Source organism: Pipistrellus kuhlii, unplaced genomic scaffold (genome assembly GCF_014108245.1).
Source record: "Pipistrellus kuhlii isolate mPipKuh1 unplaced genomic scaffold, mPipKuh1.p scaffold_m20_p_18, whole genome shotgun sequence".
Classification (NCBI taxonomy): Eukaryota; Metazoa; Chordata; class Mammalia; order Chiroptera; family Vespertilionidae; genus Pipistrellus; species Pipistrellus kuhlii.
The window spans coordinates 21,562,215-21,577,235 of NW_023425493.1; the positions used below are offsets into that span (position 1 = coordinate 21,562,215).

The window sequence follows — 15,021 nt, forward strand, 5'->3', positions numbered from 1 at the left end:
TATAAAGCAACAACAAAAAAGTCAGAAGTGAATAATGCCTCATGAGAAGTAGGACATAACATTTCACTGAAATTCTAATAGCACTTGAGAGAATTTGAAACTTCTCATTAAACACTTCAAAACTACTTCAAATAAAATAGGAAGCAAAACAGCAAAGTGGGGCTGTCAAATTTAAGCAGTTGCATAAGTGGCAATGGGGACTATACAACCAAGAAACCCAATGAACCAAATTCTCTTTGCATCTACCAGAATCTAGCCTGAGAAGGGCAGAGACTAAGACACACACACACACACACACACACACACACACACCACATCTTTGAGGATTATAAATAAAGCAGCTATATAAAGAAAAGGAACTGAGTAAGTGTCCCTTCTTACCCTCTTCTGCTTCATCCTCCTGGGGTGACATTGGGCCCCCTCCACTAGTAGGAGTGACAGGTTCCTCCTTCTCAGACTCTCTCTGTAGACTCACCACCTCATATATTGCATCTCCAGCACTGGTGTGATCTTTTCCCTCAGTCTGAGAAAGAGATAATATGTGTTTCAATATGAGAAATGTGAAGGAAACACTATGTTTCAATGGTCCATTAAAAAGTGCTGAAATGAGCCGAAACCGGTTTGGCTCAATGGATAGAGCATTGGCCTGCAGACTGAAGGGTCCCAGGTTCGATTCTGGTCAAGGGCATGTACCTTGATTGCGGGCATATCCCCAGTAGGGGGTGTGCAAGAGGCAGCTGATCGATGACTCTCTCATCGATGTTTCTAACTCTCTATCTCTCTCCCTTCCTCTCTGTACAAAATCAATAAAATATATTTAAAAAAAAAAAAAAGTGCTGAAATGAGCCAAAACCGGTTTAGCTCAGTGGATAGAGCATTGGCCTGCAGACTGAAGGATCCCAGGTTCGATTCCGGTCAAGGGCATGTACCTTGGCTGTGGGCACATCCCCAGTAGGGGATGTGCAAGAGGCAGCTGGTCGATGTTTCTCTCTCATCGACGTTTCTAGCTCTCTATCCCTCTTCCTTCCTCTCTGTAAAAAATCAATAAACTATATATATATATATATATATATATAATTTTTTTTTTAAGTGCTGAAATGAGCCCTAGACGGTTTGGCTCAGTGAATAATCGGCCTCCGGACTGAAGGGTCCCATTCGATTCTGGTCAAGGACACAAGCCTCGGTTGCGGGCTCAATACCCAGTAGAGGGCATGCAGGAGGCAGCCAATCAATGATTCTCATCAAAATTGATGTTTCTCTCTCTCTCCTTCTCCCTTCCCCTCTGAAATCAATAAAAAATATTTTTTTAGAAGTGCTGTAATGAAAAGCAGCATGTCATGCTTAAAAAAATTTTTTTTGAAATACTTTGTTCTTCACATGGTATTCTATTGTATGGTTCTTATAGCATTGTGTTAACCAATACAATGAAATCTGCTGACCATTTTGGAAGAACTCAATCTTTTTTATCATAAAAACCTAAGACACCACAGATTATAGGGCAGGCAGGTAAGCAAATGTTGATAGATTCTTAGGACTCACTATCTCACATTGAGGAAAAGAGATATTATAACATCCCTTAACTAATTCATGGAAGTAAATAGTTTTTACCTCATAAATGGATTACATTTTAAATAGTTTGCTTTGTTTTTTTTAAGAAGGAAAAACTAATGCAACTGCCAATTAATTAGTCAAGCATGGCCTACAAAACCCAAGATAAACTGCCTCTTACCTTGTCTCACACTTAAATGGGTCACTACATTCCAGCCACTTAGGCCTCAGTCAGCTCTGGGAATCTTTAAATTCTCTCCCAGCTGAAGGTGTAGGAACATCCTTTTTTCTCTGCCAATAGAGCTTTTCCTCCTATCTTTGCTAACCTCTGTCAAACTTAGATCCTTTCACTTCTACAAAGAATTTAACCTGAGTTACCTATGTTTTGATTCTCATATCCTGTTCCCCCTTCATTTCACTCACCACAGATAATCACACATTTACCATATTCACTTGTTTAATGGGTATCCTGTCTACTGGACAGTATGTACCTTAAAGACAGTGACTATGTTGATTTTCAATCAGAAATAATACAGTGCGTGACACATAGGTACTTAATAAATATCAGTAGAATGAAAGACTGGCAATGGTTACCTTCTTCCTTCACTAAAAAACAAAAATTATGTGTATTACCTACTAACACTGTCTAATTTAGGAATGTCTTGGAAACCCTACTTTTGTTCATTTAATATTAAAATAACTTTAAAATCTTACTAATAAGTCAAACAATATACAGGGTGGGACAAATATAGGTTTACAGTTGTTCATATGGAAAATAAAATAATAATTAATAAATAATAATACAAGAATAAACTGTGTTTTGCATACTTACCACTATAAACCTACGTTTGCCTCATCCTATATTCATATAATAGAAATAATTATGAAAAGTAATCAGGTATTACTTGAATATTTATTCATTATAACTTTCTGTGCCCTATCTTTTTGGTTTTAATTATTATATATAAAATGAAGAAAAGTTGTTTTAAATATAGAATCAATATTTCTATTAAGTATACTGAGACTTTATAAGTGCACATTACAAGTTTCCAGGGGGGAAAGAACATAATTATTACACCAGCTGTTGTTGTTTTTTAACTTACATTACCTAGATGTGAATTTTTTCAAATACTCTATTGGTTGACTCTACACATCATTAATTACAGAAATTTTATGGCTTTTTATTGCTACTTAAGAAACTATCTTGACATTTAAAAACAATGATAGAAAAAAAAAAGTTATTTCATGAGGAGAACAAAAAGGTCCTACCTGTTTCAACCTCATGAAGAAAGTCTCCGTGAAAGTCTTTCTGCTGAAATACCAGAACCGCTCATTTGCAGGGTATACACGCACTACTGTCTCCAGGAGAAAGCGGACAGGCTCCACCACCTCCGTGACCACCATATCCACTGCCACCGTCATGTACACTCGTTTATCTGCAGCAGAAATTTTCTGTGTTTTATGCTGGCTTTATTATTCCTTGGTTATTTAAGAAAACAGTTTCCTCACTTACTATCACATTACCTTTTAAATTTAATTTTAAAGGTTTTCATGTCAGTTTGATTAAATAGGTAACAAAGTATTCCAAATATATTTCTCAACACACAGAATTCTATTTTAATCAGCTGTCCAAATCTTCTCTGACAACTTTAATATTTTTTCCCAAAATCAGGTCTTACTATAAAAATAAAGTAAAATAAAATCTTTAGGACGTCTTTTTCCTTAAAACTATCTTTCAGCCCTGACCGGTTTGGCTCAGTGGATAGAGCGTTGCCTTTCGGACTAATGTGTTGCATTAAAACAGATAAAAACAACTTTACTTATTTTTTGAAATTCTGGTATTTTATTCTTCAAAATTATCAACTGGCTTTTTTTTTTAATCATTTTTGTGGTTTCTTTCTGAATAATAATAATAAGAAGTTAATATGCTGGTATTTACAAGTTTACTTCCAGAAATAAAAACTGGGTGTAAAAATTATTTATTCTTAATATATGAAAAGCTAAATTTTAAACAATCATTATTTTTTCTCCCTTTTTAGCCCTCAATATAAAATAGCTTGCTGTGTGATAAAATGCATGCAATTTATGGAACTGGAAAAGACTATTTAAAGAAATTTGAGAGTAATTAGCATTTTAATATTCTTCATTAATATATTATACTTTCATATCAGTATTCACTAATGTTTTTGTGTTGAACCAAAAGTCTGTGGGTATAAATGAAATATAACACAAAGATTTTTAAAAATCCATTATTTTCTCAATATAAATTATTATTTGAATGACAGTAAAGAATTTAGTGTAAGATTATAATTCATGAGGTAATTAATGTAAGTTTGAAAGCAGATAATGGAGGAGCAAAAACAAAAAAAACAAGTAATTGACAGCTACCTGGGAAAAGTAGTAATAAAAATAAACACAGTGGGGAAAAATGACCAATATGACTATATACCATTTATGAATTCTATTCAACACTAATCATGTTAAACAAATGAAAAAGTAAACAACAAGGAAAAAAGGGTTTGTCATAAATGATATACTTGCTATCCATTACTAAGACTTAAGCTCCCTAAGGTTAAAAGACTGGAACAAAATCGTAAGTTATATTTTTTAAAGTTAAAATGCTTATCAAAAATATGCAGAATTTGCCGAAACCGGTTTGGCTCAGTGGTAGAGCGTTGGTCTGCGGACTGAAAGGTCCCAGGTTCAATTCCGGTCAAGGGCATGTACATTAGTTGCGAGCACATCCCCCGGTGGGGGTGTGCAGGAGGCAGCTGGTTGGTGTTTCTCTCTCATCGACGTTTCTAGCTCTCTATCCCTCTCCCTTCCTCTCTGTAAAAAAAACAATAAAATATATTTTAAAAAATATGCAGAATTTTAGAATTTGGTTTCATAATTTTATTCATATTCTTCCGTCATTTCGCCTCCAAATAAAATCACTCTATAATGAGAGCCCTGGCCAGTGTTGCTCATTGGTGAGAGTGTCATATGGTGCACCAAAGGGTTGCAGGTTCGATTCCCGGTCAAGAGCATGTACCTAGGTTCCAGGTTCTATCCCTGTCTCGGTCAGGGCACACGCAGGAAGCAACCAATTTCTCTCCCACTCTCTCTCTCTGTGCCTTCCACCTTCCCGTTTTTTCTCCCTCCCTCCCCCGCTTCCTCCACTATCTAAAAATCAATGGAAAAAAATATACTCAGGTGAAGATTAACAAAAAATAAAAATAATAAAACACAAATGCTTTCTACATAATCTAATAAAATTAATTCATGTATCTCTGGGGGGAATTTTTTGAATAGTGGAGGTTTCCCCCCAATAGATGGGTAAAATAGAAAAAGGAAACTTTAAACTCTAAAGAATAACTCCTAGCCGGGACCGGTTTGGCTCAATGGATAGAGCATCGGCTTGGGGACTGAGGGGACCCGGGTTCGATTCCGGTCAAGGGCATGTACCTTGGTTGCGGGCATATCCCCAGTAGGGGGTGTGCAAGAGGCAACTGATTGATGACTCTCTCTCATCGATGTTTCTAACTCTCTATCTCTCTCCCTTCCTCTCTGTACAAAATCAATAAAATATATTTTAAAAAAAATAACTCCTAATATAATACTGTATGTCAATTATAATTGAAAAATAAAAATTAATTTTTTAAAGAAAATTCGCCCCTGGCTGGTATGGCTCACTTGACTGAGCATCATCCCATGCACCAAAATCTTACTAATTCAATTCCAGTCAGAGCACCTGCCATGTTGCAGGCTCAATCCCCAGTAGGGGATGTGTAGGAGGCAGCCAATAGATGATTCTCTCTCACATCGATGTTTCTTTCTCTCCTTTTTCCTTCCTCTCTAAAATCAATAAAAACATATTTTTAAAAAAGAAAATTTGAAAGACTTACAGGAGATACAAATTTATTTCTCACAAAATTTACAGCACCATTGTAAATAGTATTATGTAAATAACAATCTTCTTAAAATTCACACTGAACCTGTGTATTATTTTCTATTTATCCTCAGTATAACAGTGTTCAGTGTCAATTAATTGTATATGTGCAGTAATCATGTAAAACCACATAAGATTTAGCACATTTTAATGCATTATATACATTAACTTAGGCTATTATTTTCCCTGCAATAGACCATTCTCCTTATGCTAAAGAAATAGTGTTAGATATAGAAATGCAAAATGAATAGTAAGAAAACTATATCAGATATGTTTATTGTGCATAACACAAGTCTGGGCTAAATTTTATAGTAAAATCTATTAATTAAAATATACATTTTATATGAACACTAGATTTTTTTTTTTTTTAACCTGGTAAAACAACACTGTCCATAATGTAAACTTTTAAGCAAATAATAAGGAATCTTTTAAGAAAATTCACCTTTTGGGGTTTCTTCATTAAGTGCCAGAAATATGGGTGCATTAGGGTTCCATATGCCAGTGATAACATAAGCCCTCCCATCATAGCTTTTTCCCATGGATTCCTGTGAAAGTCCAAACAGAAATATATACATCAAGAAAATCACCATTTCAATTAATGAATGTGTCTTACTTTAAACAATCCAATGTACTAAAATTTGGATTTACAAGCAAAAGGGGGGTTTATTTTCTCTATAAATTTTTTCACCCTACAAAAACATTTATTTGAATATTAAATTCTACAACTTTCTTCAAACAGAGTTTCTTTTAAAGACACGTATCTTTTGTCTCGGCTGACGTGGCTCAGTGGTTGGGTATTGATCTATGAATCAGGAGGTGAAGGCTCAATTCCTGATTAGGGCACATACCCCAGTTACAGGCTCAACCCCCAGTGTGCGCATGCAGGAGACAACCAATCAATGATTCTCTCTCATTTTGATGCTTCTATCTCTTTCTCCCTCTCTCTTCCTCTCCAAATCAATTTGAAAAAATTAAAATACAAAATAAAGACCACAAATCTCTTCAAATAAAAGAGTACATGCTGGATCACAAAAACATAATATTGCTATGAAGTTATATTTAAATTGATCTTAGGCTTCTATCAAAATCTCATATACTCACACAAGGATGTAAGTAGTTGCTATGAAAACTATAGAATAGATCTCACTGAAAATAGTTAAAGTGACTTTATAGCTAATCACAAGACAGTATTTTCCTCCAATGCTCTAATTTTTAATATATTCTTAAAATATTAATTTACTTTGTCACAATCAATACCTTCAAAGTGAATACTTTCCTGCTATATATGTCAGATATTTATACACTTTCTTAAAATCACAAGTCAATAGTAGGAGACCAATATCCTATATAATAAAAGCCTAATATGCAAATTGACCAAATGGTAGAATGACAGGTCGGCAGGGGGCAGGGCCAGTGAGTGGGCAGCTCCAGGCCAGCCAACACGGATGTCAGCAAGCAGAGAGAGGGAACAAGGACCAGGGGGTGGCAACTATTGGGAGCAGGGCTGGCCACTCGCCAGCCCACTGGTTGCCTCCTAAGCCATCAGTCAGACATCCCCCAAGGGCTCCCAGACTGCAAGAGGGCGCAGATGGGGCTGAGGTACCCCTTCGCCCCACAAGGGCATGAATTTTCATACACCGGGCCTCTAGTTGGTTTATATTCAACATGGAAGCTTACTCTCTCCCTCCACCCTTACACTCACTCCCTTCTTCTTCCCTCCCTCCTCTCCCCTTTCTCCTCATTTCCTCCACTCTTTAAGATTTTTACCTAGCCAGCTCCTGACTCTCACTACAGAAGCCAGCAACTCCCTATACTGAGAGCAAGACCACATACATATAGTTGTGTATAGAGGGGTGGGGTAGGGGGCGATAAAGAATGTCCTATGGGAGAACTGCACACAAAATACAAACATGTGCAAATGCAAAAAGGAATATTATTTACAGTACTTTCAATGTTCTGTACCAATTTCCTATTATGAACAGAGAGGCTTCGAAGGATCAGACTAAAAAAAGAGAAAATTTTTTTTTACAATATTACCTCCCTCCCACTTATGTTTCTCTAAATCCCTATAAAATTGTTTCAGTCATTTGATATATTTTTCTGGCATATCAGTGATATTTCACTAATCAAACTGCTTAGCTTGAGTGCAAAGACCACATTCAATGAAATACATTCAAGGTCATGTAAAGGAAACTCACTCAGTACTTCAATACTCATATATTCATATTCTCCCTCTCTTTTTCTCCCTCTCCCCCTGTCTCCCCTCTTCTCTCTCCTTTATCCTCTCTCTCTACCCTCTAATTAGACCCTCAAGAATGAGCATCTAGCTGAAGCCGGTTTGGCTCAGTGGTAGAGCGTAGGTCTGCGGACTCAAGGGTCCCAGGTTCGATTACAGTCAAGGACATGTACATTGGTTGTGGGCACATCCCCGGTGGGGGGTGTGCAAGAGGCAGCTGGTTGATGTTTCTCTCTCATCGATGTTTCTAGCTCTCTATCCCTCTCCCTTCCTCTCTGTAAAAAATCAATAAAATATATATATTTTTTAAAAGAGTGAGCATCTAACCCCACCCCCAAAAAATACAATCCACCTGTGGACAAGAGTCTAAAAAGAAGAGCTAGACTAATAAAATTCTTTCTTTTAATTAACAAATACAAAGGAAAGTGGACAGTTAAAAGTAGAACTATAAGGTTGGGTAAGAAGTCAGGTGATGACAGGTCACATTTACACTAATAAAAAAGAAACATGCAAATTAACCAATACTCTGCTATGCCAAGCCACACCCACCAGTCACGCCCACCAGCAAGTATGCAAATTAACCCAACCAAGATGGCAGTGGCCACAGAGCTGGAGCAAGCAGGAGACTTGGGTTGCCCCAGCAATGGAAGAAGCCAAGCTTCCCACAGGCCCTGGCCGGCCCTGGCCTCCACTCAAGGCTGCAAAGTTTCAATCATAGAAAATAAGTAAATCCTAGATATTGTACTTGCTTCCAGCCTGCCCTGGCCTCTGCTCAAGGAGGCACTGAAAAAAAAAAGGAGGGGCTGGAACCTTGGGTCACCAGGAGGTGATCAGGCCAGGATGGGATGGCAGGGGACCGTTGGTGGTAAGCAGACCAGCAGGGGGGCCAGTTGGCAGTGAGCAGGCCATCAGTGGAGGTCAGTTGGAGGTGATCAGGACAGCCGGGGCGGGAGGCGGGGGGCAGTTTGGAGTGAGGAGGCCAGCAAGGGAGGGGGGGGCATTTGGGGGCGAGCAGGCCAGTGGCAGGGGGCAGTTGAGGGCGAGCAGGCCAGCAGGCAGAGTGGTTAGAGGCAATTAGGCTGGAGCCAGCAGTCCCAGATTGTGAGATGGATGTCCAACTGCTGGTTTAGGCCTGATCCCTGTAAACCAGTAGTAAGACATCCTTCGAGGGGTCCCAGATTGGAGAGGATGCAGGCCAGGGTGAGGAACATCCCCCCACCCCCATGCACGAATTTCATGCACTGGGCCACTAGTATAAAATAACATTAGATGATGGAAGGAGACTTGCCTTGGGGTGGTGAACACAATACAATATATAGGTGATGCATTATAGAAATGTACCCCTGAAACCTATATAAATTTATTAATCAATGTCACCCCAATAAATTCAATAAAATTGTAAAAATAAAATGAAGCTAGATATGTGATGATAACAGAAACTATATGGAAGGTTAAATAGATAAAGAACAGCAGAGCATGAGGAAACTGCTAAATGCTGGGAGAAATGGAGAACACTTTTTAAATACTTTAAAATATTCACATAGTCAAAACCGGTTTGGCTCAGTGGTAGAGCGTCGGTCTGCGGACTGAAAGGTCCCGGGTTCGATTCCGGTCGAGGGCATGTACATTGGTTGCAGGTGCATCCCCGGTAGGGGGTGTGCAAGAGGCAGCTGGTCGATGTTTCTCTCTCATCGACATTTCTAGCTCTCTATCCCTCTCTCCTCTCTGTAAAAAAATCAATAAAATATATTTTTAAAAATAATAAATAATAAAATAGTCACATAGTCAAAAAACAAAGGCAAATATTGGGAAGCAGGAAGGGAGGGAGGAGGGGAGAAAAAGGTAGAGGAAAAATAGGGAGGAAGACAAGGAAGGAAAGGGGGAGGAAAGAAAGAGGCAAAACTTTCAAAGTTTGTCAGAGTACTATGTAAGAAGGTAAAATTTGTTTTCAAAAGTGTTCATATATTTGGACAAAACATAAAAGACAGAGAAGTATCAAAGTCTTGTTCAAGGGGGAAGAAGTAACACAGATCAGGCCAAGTTACAAGGAATACAATATCAGGTCATCACAAAGAAATAACTTTGGAATAACCAGCACTGTTTCATAATCTTCATTATAAAGTAACAAGTTCCTTTTTATTAGGCATAGTCTAGTCAAAGCTCAATAACCATGTACTAAAATGATATGAAGATTAACAGCACTGGGTAGTAAGTCACAACTGTTGATAACTGCAAATGCTGGCCCTCCCACCTGACCAACTTTTGATTGTATAAGTCAGCCCACTTCTCTTTCCAGGGGCTTTAATACTGTCAAGCTCTTTGATTTCAACATGGACTCTTAAAGGTGGAGACTGCTCAACAATGAGATACACAAGGGGCCTCAGGAGTTCAGATCAGACTTGTAATTCTATAATGTGAACATAAGTTCATAGAACAATCTCTGCCAGTGATTCATCTTAATCTCCTAAACTGTGAAAGACCATAACTAGTTAAGACCTAGAAGCATCTAAGTGTTTAATGTCCTTGAACTACCTCCACATAGAATTTTCAGGGCTTGAAATGCTCTGGATTGCCTTAGGTAAAAGCACTTGCATTACTGCTGTGCTGTAAAGAGGGATGGAGAGATGGATCAACAGCTCATTTGTTTGCACATTCACTGTACCTGGCTGTCCCCACCTGACCTATCCATGGGGTTCCTCCTCTAAATTTCTGTGGCTCACTGGACCAACTCAGTGAGAGCACTTAACCCACTGCGATACTTACAGACTCATAAGGTCTGTTCTGTCATAAGACTGTGAACCCACAGATGGTGAGAGCTGTTTTCTATCTTATCTACAACCCCAGCACTTCACACAATGCTTGCACATAGTTAGAAGTTCAAAAAGGCTGACTGAAACATCCCAGTACAACTAGAAAACCAGCATGATCATCACCATGAAATAAAGAAAACACTGACATAATTGGTGACATTTATCTGACATTTGCAAAACACAGCTAAAAAAAAAAACACACCACATCTAGTACTTGTTATCACTAAATATAAAAACTGCAGTGAAGTAAGTAAAAAGCTTTATGCTTACTTTAAGATGACCATTTCCTATAACATTTCTAAATTGCGAAGTAAATGTTTTCATTAACTGCAATGTTAGAAAGTGTTTCTGTTTAAAAGTTAGGATGGCTTGCTATTTTTACATCAAATACCAACTCTTAAATATATATTGACCTTTAAGGGCATTCCTGAAATAAATAGCATTCCCACAATACATATACTTTGCTAAGGATAGATAATCAAGGAGGAGATATTCAGAAAGGGAAATGCTTTTAAGAAAATAAAAGCATCCATCACAGGACTCAAATTAATAACAGTGCATTAAAATAAGTAAAAGGTACCATATTCACTCTGGATATGCCTGTGATAATCATGTCCTTGTTATTTTTGGCTCAAAGAAAGGACATCCTCCTAAGAAGCCAAACAGATGAATAGATGGACATTGTCATAACACTGTTCTATTTGCTTTGAACTTGCATATGATTTTTTGGTGGGAATTGTCCCAAATCTCTCCCTCATAAGTTATTTTAAGTTTAGGTTTTCAAATTTCATTATTACTATTGTACAGCTGAAAATTAGAAACAGATCTCTCAATATAACAATTTTAAAGTAGAATATATTTTAAAAATATAAAATAACTATATCTATACTTGGTTAAAGTGTTTAAGGTTAATATTACCATATCCAGTAAATGCATGTCACTGTTCTTCACGTTTCGACCTGGGCTTAATAACATTCCAAAACATCTGAAAATTTGAGGGGAAAAAGGAGAAATAAGGTATCAAAAATATATAGAAGCCCAGTGAACAAAAAGTATTTTTATAATAACTATATAATCTGAAGTCTGTAATTACAAATAGCTTTCTTATTATAAAGAAACAGCACAGACAAAAATTCATTAAGATACATAACAAAAATCACATAGAAATAACTAAATTGCCAAATCTTTATTTCTGCATGTAAAAGATTACCAGTGATAGGAAACTGTAATAAAAATGGCCACAAAAATTATTAATTGAGACAGAATACAGTTGAAGTTATTCCAAACATATAGGTCAAGATCATATAACCCAATTAAATTGAAAAGGAGAATTTTTTAAAAGAATAAGAACAAGACACTGTGCTCTCCTTTGGCATCAAGCTATCTTAACAGAAACAATCACCCTGCCCCTCTCCAGTCATGTTAACTGAGTAGCTTATTAAAACTATGTCCTTGTTTGGGGGGGAGGGGGGGGAAAGCAATATAAAACACATTACTAAAAGTACTATTATTTAGTGAAAACATTATCCAATGTACAATATACTAGTAACCATTTACTTTATTCCATGCTTCCCGATGCAAGAGAAGTGTTAGCAATCCCATCAACACTACCCCTTTATTTGTAGGAGGTTTTCATAAGCTGCAAAATTCAGTTGAATCTAACATTTTTTATTTGTTAGGATATAATTGTTAATTCTGCTTTATAGGGAAGAAAGGTAAAGCCCAGAGAAGTTAAACAATTTATTCATATTAACATGGCTATTCCATAGGTCTTGTAACTTAAGCAGCAATGTGATCTGTCCACTGTGTCCCTAGCCAACAACACATACTCACATGTACCAGTGTTTTTATTTAGCTTTCCAAAATTTAATATGCTGTGAAGCACTTTATACAAGGGGTAGAGAATGTAAATCAATTAAATATGAGATTTTTCAAATTTTAAAATAATGGCAACTAACCAGTCAATATTGAATCTAATCCTTGTTGTTTCCCAAAGGCTTACTTTTCTAGTAGCACTAGCTTTTTCTTCTTTTTTCTTTTTTTTTTTTCTATGACCCTATCCAAACAAGAATTCAGTAAGCAGTGAAACAATATATACTTCCTGTGAGTAATTCGAGATATTTTGCTTAGAGCTCCCTTTGGCATCCAAAAACAATTAAGTACATAATGAAGATAAAGTTGAAAATCTCTGAGAATAACTTTCCAAGCATATTATTGTATCACTGAACAAAATATAACCTACTAATATGGAAATAATTATACTGTAATAGTCATAATTGCAATATTACTACTATATACTATTTAATCTCTCCTATGAACTCCTATTATAAACATTATCTGTATAAGTTAAATATTAACTAATTATGCAATTCATTGTACTATTTCTCCAACTATTGCCTTAAATTCTTGATAAACAAAAATAAAAGTTAATTTTTTTTTTATAGATATGAAATTTGGTCTCCCAACTAAAAAATCAGGTCAGTAAAGACAGATTTGTCTCACATTCCCTGTATAGCAGTCTCCCCTTATCCACAGGGGATTCATTCCATACATGAAGCCACAGATAGTACCGAACCACTTATATACTTTATATGTTTATGCTTTGCATAGAGACCCTTTCACTTTAAGGAAGCACCTTACAGCTCTTGGGCATATCTGAACTGTTAACAACACTACCCTTGTACCTTAGGGCCATTATTAAATAAAATAGGGGTGACAAGTACAGAGATATCTCAACAGTAGGTCTGAAAACCAAGGTGGTAACTAAGTGACCAACAGGCAGGGAGATTAAATGGCCTGACTTTGTCACCTTACTCAAAACAGCATGTACTCCTAGCCAGTTTGGCTCAGTAGTTAGAGCCTCAGCCTGTGGACCAAAGAGTCCCAAGTTCAATTCCAATCAAGGGCACATATCTTGGTTGTAGGTTCATCCCCAGCTTGGCCCTGTTGGGCCTCCTGCAGGAGGCAACCAATCAATGTGTTTCTCTCACATCAATATTTCTCTCTGTCTTTCCCTCTCTCTTCCACTCTCTCTAAAAATCAATTTAAAAAATATCCTCAGGTGAGGATGAACAAAAAGAAAAAAGAAAAAAAAACACCATGTAATTTAAAACTTATATGTTGTTTACTTCTAGAATTTTCCATTTAATATTTTGGACCTGGTTGACCACAGGTAACTGAAATCGCAGAAAGTGAAACTGAGGATAAGAAGAAACTACTACACATTTTGCTTCAGCTTTTATCAATCATGGATTTTTAAAAGAACAATTCCCTATATTATAAGTTTTGTAAGTTATAAAACTATTATTGTAAAAAGTTAATGGATACCAAAATGTATAGGAAAAAAATTAATTCTCTCTTCTCCCTCTCTCTTAGGCCCGTTAGAAACTAATGGCAAAGTTTAGCTGCATCCTCCATACTGTTCTTTTGCTGTTTTTGAAAATTTTAAACTCTTATTTTGTTCATCTAGCACTTACAAGAAAATGCTATACTTTTATAATGGTGCAATTTTATATTTCTTTAATTCCTATGTTAAGATCTACTGTAAAAGGAGCCTTGGAAGTTGAGGTATTCCTTAAATGGCAATGCATATTATCTTCTTTTGATGATACTTGATGCACTGTTCTTTTTCTAGGTTATATAAAAAAAAATCCTGCCACCAACTAGCAGTGTAACCTTAGAGAAAGCACCCAACCCCCTTGGGCCTCTGTTTCCTCTTTCAGAAAGGGGGATAATAGATATACTCTGAGGGTTCTTCCAGCACTAAATTTGCACAATTTTTTTTCCCTATCAAGCTGTATTAGTCATTTCCAAAATTATACTTCATTAAAGCACATCAGGTTCCCTGTGGGACAAGCAGGGTCTATTAGGAATAAGGTGTCAGTAATTAGATAGATATTATTATCACCACTAACACCCAAGGCAAATAGTAAGTGTTTCACTGGGGAGTTCAAAGCATTCAACCTTCCCTTATTAACTCTATAAATAATGTAGAGAGCAAATTGCTAGCACACCTATTTTCTCATGGATTTCAGAAGCTAGTAGGGGAGGAAAATAAGTAAACAGACAATTACAACCTGAGATGGCGAGTTCTCTGATAGCTGTAAATGCAGAATGTTAACAAGCAGAGCAGACACACCCAGCATTTTTATAATATAATAAGTAGCTGACTGCCCAAAATTTGAAATCAAAACTTCTGAAAATGAGATATTATCATTTTAATTATGCCAGCTACTATTTATTGAATGCCTTAATTTTAAGTCAGACATTAGTATATTGTTACATTTATATTTCAAAACAACCTTCTAATAACTTAATAATAAAACTGGTTTTCAATAAGTAGAAGTGATTTGTCCAAACCACAACCTATTAAATTATAACACTGGGATTCAAGCTCTTGTCTATGACTCTAAAACAACCTGGTTTTTCACACATTATACTCTAACTGCCTCCCTAGACTATTGGTAGAACAGATTATACATTCCCTGAGTGACCTT

At 36.6% G+C, this 15,021-nt stretch overlaps 1 protein-coding gene across 13 annotated transcripts in view; it reads right to left on the reverse strand.

The window, feature by feature from the left end:
* The window catches only part of RABGAP1L (RAB GTPase activating protein 1 like), a 372,936-nt gene that overhangs the window by 305,982 nt on the left and 51,933 nt on the right, over window positions 1-15,021 (reverse strand). For 12 of the 13 annotated variants that reach the window (XR_006741962.1, XR_006741961.1, XM_045583198.1 and 9 more), the window contains exons 8-11: window positions 11,444-11,510; window positions 5,922-6,024; window positions 2,818-2,984; window positions 382-523 (exon numbers count right to left, since the gene is read on the reverse strand). Coding sequence is in view for 11 of the 13 variants with exons in the window: in XM_045583198.1 (XP_045439154.1) it covers window positions 382-523; window positions 2,818-2,984; window positions 5,922-6,024; window positions 11,444-11,510 (479 nt within the window). In the remaining 2 variants the exon portion in view is untranslated. The remainder of the gene's footprint in view (window positions 1-381; window positions 524-2,817; window positions 2,985-5,921; window positions 6,025-11,443; window positions 11,511-15,021) is intronic. The other variant, XM_045583202.1, reaches the window with a different exon arrangement.